Source organism: Pezoporus flaviventris, unplaced genomic scaffold, assembly GCF_033815535.1.
Source record: "Pezoporus flaviventris isolate CSIRO_AGI_PZ_B2104156 unplaced genomic scaffold, CSIRO_AGI_Pfla_v1 ptg000356l, whole genome shotgun sequence".
Taxonomy (NCBI): domain Eukaryota; kingdom Metazoa; phylum Chordata; class Aves; order Psittaciformes; family Psittacidae; genus Pezoporus; species Pezoporus flaviventris.
The window spans coordinates 117,633-123,002 of NW_026892903.1; the positions used below are offsets into that span (position 1 = coordinate 117,633).

Below are 5,370 nucleotides of genomic sequence, written 5' to 3' on the forward strand. Positions count from 1 at the left end.
TGGGGGGGTTTGAAGGCATCATTCCTTCATGGGGGGGGTATTCAGCCTTTGAGGGGTGGTTTTGGGGGTGTTGGGGAGCAGGGCCTTTGGGAGGGTTTGAAGGCATCATTCCTTCATTGGGGGGGTGTTCAGCCTTTGAGGAGTGGTTTTGGGGGTGTCTGTGGGGGGGTTTTGGGGGGCAGGGCCTTTGGGGGGATTTGAGGGCAGCATTCCTTCATTGGGGGTGTTCAGCCTTTGAGGGGTGGTTTTGGGGCTGTCCCCTGCTTGGGGGTGTCCTAAAGGGGTGTCCCTCATGGGGAGTTGGGGGGCAGGTCCCTGTGGGGGATATATACCTTCTATATACCCCCCTTTGGGGGTATCATTCCTCTTTGAGGGGGGGCATGAGGGGCTGTGGGGCTCTGTTAGGGGCTGTGTGTGAGGGAGGGGGGTGTTGGGGACCATGTGTCTCGTTTTGGGGCTGGGGGTGTCCCAGAGGGCACGGCTCTGCTCTGGGGGTGTGAGTCTGTCTGTCAGGAGGGGCTTGGGTGTCTCTAGGGGGTCGCTGGCAATGAGCCCCCCCGAGGCCTTGCTGGTGTGGGGTGCTGTGGAGCTCAGCCCCTGTGTGTGGGGTGTCTCTGTGGGGGTGTCTCTAAGGGGTGTTGGGGTGGGGGGGGTTGTTCTCTATAGCTCAGGGTTTCCTTGTTGGCCTGAAAGCCATTGGAATGACCAGGGCTTCTCCTGCTGCCCCTGTCACAGGTTTCCTGCAGCGGCTGCCATGGGCTCTGTGCTTTCCTTCCCTGCTGCCAACACCACCTCGAGGCAGAGGAGGAAGGCTGAGGAGGAGGAGGAGGACTTGCTCGATAGCCGGGACCGCAAGGAGGACATTGCCAAGTTCCCCTATGTGGAGTTCACGGGTCAGGACAGCATCACCTGCCCCACGTGCCAGGGCACCGGCTGCATCCCCACACGTGAGGGCTGACATGCAAACAGAAAAACATTCCCTATGGATGCGTGAGCGCACAGGGCATCATTCACGTGTTCCTTTTGCCTTCCAAGAGCAGGTAAATGAGCTGGTGGCTCTGATACCCTACAGCGACCAGCGGCTCCGTCCCCAAAGAAGTAAGTGTGCAGTAAAGAGCCACAGCATCTTTGCAAGAGCAGACAGGGCTCCTTTGTGGTTCAGTGCTTCACCTGCTCTGCAGCCTCTCCTTCAGCCAGTGGCTTGTTTTCATCCAAGCCAACAGATGCAGTTTAAAGGGTAATTTGAAATGCTTCCTGTGAAATCCCGCTGCGGTGTGGGTGTGGAAACAGTGATGCTTATTCACACGCTTCGTCCTGTGCCTGTTACCGGAGCTTGTAGAAAGAAGCTGCCTTGCCAGCAGCAAAACAGGAGAATGAAAACGCTGTGGGGGCAAAACTGAATCTTTGGTTACTCATTACCAAAAACTACCCTGCTCTGAGCAATTTCAGGTGGCAAAAACCCCAGAGCAGCGCTTGTGGGGCTCTCCCAGGGAAGAGCAAACCCGTGGTGGTTGCTGCTTGGGTTGGGTTTCGGATGCAAAGGCTCCTGTGGTGTTGAGGGGAGGGAGCTGACCCCTTCTCTGCCTCTTCCAGGAAGCTCTATGTCCTGCTGTCCGTGCTGCTCTGCCTCCTCATCTCGGGGCTGGTGGTTTTCTTCTTCTTCCCACACTCCATCCTGGTGGATGACGACGGGATCAAAGTGGTTCAGGTCTGGTTCGACAAGAAGAACTCCGTCGTCATTCTCGCCATCACGGTAAGCTGCTGCTGTGTGTTTCTTCCCAAGGGAATAAACTCCCTGCTGAGCTGCCAGGAGGCTCCCTGCTACTTGTGTCCCCTCTTCCCCTCCACCCAGGCCACCTTACGCATCAGGAACTCCAACTTCTACTCGGTGACAGTGACCAGCCTCACTACTCAGGTGCAGTACATGAACACCGTGGTGGGGACCCAGCAGGTCAGCAACGTCTCCAGCATCCAGCCGCTGAGTGACAAACTGGTGTGCACCTTTCATTGCTTCATTGGGTGATGCTTTTATTGCCTAAAACCTGTAGGTAACATGATGGTGGTCTATCTATACCTTAAAGCTTTGCCTGGCAAAGTAGTCTGATGGTCAGAGTAGCTTTGTGCACCCCAGATAAAGGCAACAGCAAGTAGGAAAGACTCCAGAAAGGCTGGATTTAGGCATGTGAATGTGTTTTTCTTTCCTCTTTTACAGGTGAATTTCACTGTGAAGGCAGAGCTGGGTGGTTCCTTCTCCTATGTGTAGTAAGGATTTACTGCTCCTTGTATAGAGCTGGGGAGGAGGGCGGGTTTAGGGTGCTTTCATTAGAGTTAGCTCTGGAAATGACTTGGTTTGTGCTGCTTTCCTGGAAGGTGACTGTTTGCTAGAAATGACTTGAAGGCCTTTGTGGGATGCTGCAGCAGGGTTTGTCTTGGCCCAGGTCTTGAGCTGAGTTGGCACCAAAGGGAGAATCCCAGAAGACACTGAGAAACGCGAGTGTCTCCGCAGCCCTGCTTAGCCCACGCTGACCTGGTTCTGTGGTTTGCTCTCTTCCAGTTTCTCTTGCACGTTTCCCAAGGCCAAGGTGCACAACATCTTGATCTTCATGAGGTACGTGGTGCTCTGCTCAGCTCCTGACTCAAAAAGGAATTGCTGCTGCAGCAGATCTAGGGGACACAAAGAAAATCCCTCTTGGCAGCCCCCCAGCCTGGTTCAGTGTCAGCTTTTAGTCCAGGCCACTTGACACGGTTGGGTGAAACGTGAGGTGGAAAGGAGAAGACACCAGCTCGGTTCACACTGAGCATTCACATGAGGGTGTTGTGCTCCGGAGCCTGTGCTCACCAGCCTGTCCTCTGCAGCGAGAGACCTTGAGGAACAGAAACTGAGGGGAGCTGCAGCTTTCGAGGGGGAAGAGGAGCTGTGATGAGTGTTCAGCATCCAGCTCTGGGGCAGCAGTACCAGAGGGACATGGAGCTGATGGAGCAAGGCCACAGAGATGCTGCGAGGGCTGGAGCAGCTCTGCTCTGGAGCCAGGCTGAGAGAGCTGGGCTGGGGCAGCCTGGACAAGAGAAGGCTCCTGAAGGGGAGACCTTAGAGCAGCTCCAGTGCTTAAAGGGGCTACAGGAAACCTGGAGAGGGGCTTGGGACAAGGGATGTAGGGACAGGCCAAGGGACACCTTCCAGTAGGACAACCTGCTCTAATGGAAGGTGTCCCTGCCCGTGGCAGGGGGTAGGAGCTGGATGAGCTTTAAGGTTCCTCCCAGCCCATCCCTTTTTGGGGCTCTATGAATGCAAACCTGCAGGGGCTGTTACTCAGACAGAGGCATTGCTCTCCCCTCCCAGGACGTGGGTGAAGCTCTCGTACATCGGGCACGTGTCGCAGAGCACTCTGGAGCGGTACCGCTACGTCGACTGCAGCACCAACTTCACCGCCAGCCAGGACCTGCTCCTGCTGCCCCCCTCCGCCTGAGGCCCGGCGGATGCAGCCTGGGGTGGATGCTGGTGCACATGGATTTCTAGAAGGGACCAGGAGCTTCCCAATGGAAGCAGAGGGATCACGATCACACGTGACTTTGGTGGGAGATGCCCTCTGTGTCCCTTTCATGCTCTTCCACTGGCAGCTGGGCTGCGCTTCTGGCCGGGCCATGAATCTCTTGGGGTGTTTTCCCAGCTCCAGGGTCCTGCCTTTCTCTTTGGTTCTGGAGAACTAGTTTTTTGGTAGGAAAACTGGACTTCCAGGCGTTGGGGGCTGATGTGCCCAAAGATTTAGAGTTGATTTTTGCAGCTCTCAAAGCTTTGCACTGTGTCTGATCCCTCAGGGTGAGCTAATCAGTTCTGTGCAATTAATTTATCCTGCTTCTCTTCAGCAGCAGTGTGTCCCTGCCTTGATCCAAAGCAAACAAAGGGATAGTTCCCATAAGGAACGTGCAGATAAAGCTTCCACCTCCCTCACTTGTGCTAGGAGGAGGCAAAGGCACCTTTGAAACGCATTCTTTCTGTGTTTGCCACCTCCAGCAAACCCAGCCCCAAAACACCTGGCTTGAGGTGCCTCAGGAAGTGTGGGGCTAGGGAAGGCTCTGTGTGAATTCCACCTTCCTCCTCCTCCTCCTTTGGACCTTCCTCTCCCCGCACTGGGCAGCCGCAGGGTCCCTGGGGTCCCACAGCTCGGTGTCACTTGGTGCTCATGCCTGACACAGTCACGTCTGGGTTTAAACCGGTTTCAGGGGGGTTTGGTGTCCCAAAGGGTTCATTCACTCCAGGGGCTGTTCCCGAAGGATGGCATCAGCTGTGTTCTTAAAGCAGATAAACCCCCGAGCTCAGCCCAACCTGTGCTGTTTGCAGCTTGGGACCTTTCATCCCTTTGTGGTTCCTCTGGAATTCGATGCCTGCCTGCACCAACCCTGTCCTTCAGATGGGAGGTGGTGTGAGCTTGTGTGAGGACATGGAGGCCGGGTGGGGCTGAGGGCAGTGCTCAGTGAAGGATGCTTTATTTGGAGGGAATGTGAAATCAAACCACACGGTGCCTGTTCTAGGAAGTGGCATTTCTGCCTCCTGAGGTTTCTAGAAGTGAATTCTCTCATTAAAGTGGAGCTGGGCTTTACAAAGAGCTGTTTGTGACCGTGCAGCGTCCTTTGTTGGGGGAAAAGCTCTGCCTTTCTCCTGTGGAAACCAAACCTTGTCCTAGAGTTAGTGACTGCAGTCATCGTCTGTTCTCTTGGGAATGACTGGGGGGAATGAGGGAGCAGTGCAGCCCCTCCATCCCTTCCCATTGCAGCCAGCACCAGTATCCTGGGCTGCACCCCCAGAGCGTGAGCCCAGGGAGAGGATCCTGCCCCTGGGCTGTGCTCTGGGGAGATCCCCCCTTCCAACCCAAACCAGTTTGGGGTTCCATGACCTCAGGCACTGGTGATCTCCATCACGCGCTGCTCACACGACTCCAGGAACCCTCACTTTCTGATGAGTTGAACTTTTCTGCTTTAAGGAAGAGGAAATCACAGCCTTTGCTTTTTATCCATCCCATTGCTCAGCTTCCTCCTCCTCTGTGCCCTGGTGCTGCCTCAGCCTGAGCTGGTGTCTCCCTATGGGGTGAGGCCACCTTCTCCTCCCCAGCATTGCCTTGCCACCCCTGTCATCATCTTTAGCTGCAGCCCCGGCCTTAACCCCCGTTGTCCTGTTGCGTGGGGTTGCTTGGAGCTGGGTGCCCTTTCAGGGTGCTCAGGACCCCAAAACCTGCTGCTTGGCTCCACAGGAGCGTGGCTTTGCCCTGGTTCAGCGTGTGAGGCTCTGAGCCAGGGCACTGCTCGCTGGGGCCACCCTGGGGTCATGGGCCAAAGCACTTGGCCTTTGAGAGGCTGTTTTGGGTTCGAAAATCC

General features: G+C 55.7%; 1 protein-coding gene across 1 annotated transcript; it reads left to right on the top strand.

The window, feature by feature from the left end:
• The first annotated feature begins 705 nt into the window (after positions 1-705).
• On the top strand, positions 706-3,575 carry TMEM106C (transmembrane protein 106C). The gene is made up of 7 exons (XM_061443415.1): positions 706-947; positions 1,036-1,102; positions 1,594-1,753; positions 1,853-1,993; positions 2,213-2,262; positions 2,555-2,608; positions 3,341-3,575. The coding sequence occupies exons 1-7, from the start codon at positions 755-757 to the stop codon at positions 3,465-3,467; spliced, it is 792 nt and encodes a 263-aa protein (XP_061299399.1). The 5' UTR covers positions 706-754; the 3' UTR covers positions 3,468-3,575.
• Positions 3,576-5,370: the final 1,795 nt, after the last annotated feature.

What these genes read in the sequence shown, in the direction of transcription:
- TMEM106C (XM_061443415.1), top strand. Translation starts at nt 755, where the DNA reads ATGGGCTCTGTGCTTTCCTTCCCTGCTGCCAACACCACCTCGAGGCAG. An exon ending in CACCGGCTGCATCCCCACAC is followed by an intron (nt 948 to 1,035) that starts GTGAGGGCTGAC and finishes TTGCCTTCCAAG; the next exon opens with AGCAGGTAAATGAGCTGGTG. An exon ending in GGTTCCTTCTCCTATGTGTA is followed by an intron (nt 2,263 to 2,554) that starts GTAAGGATTTAC and finishes GCTCTCTTCCAG; the next exon opens with TTTCTCTTGCACGTTTCCCA.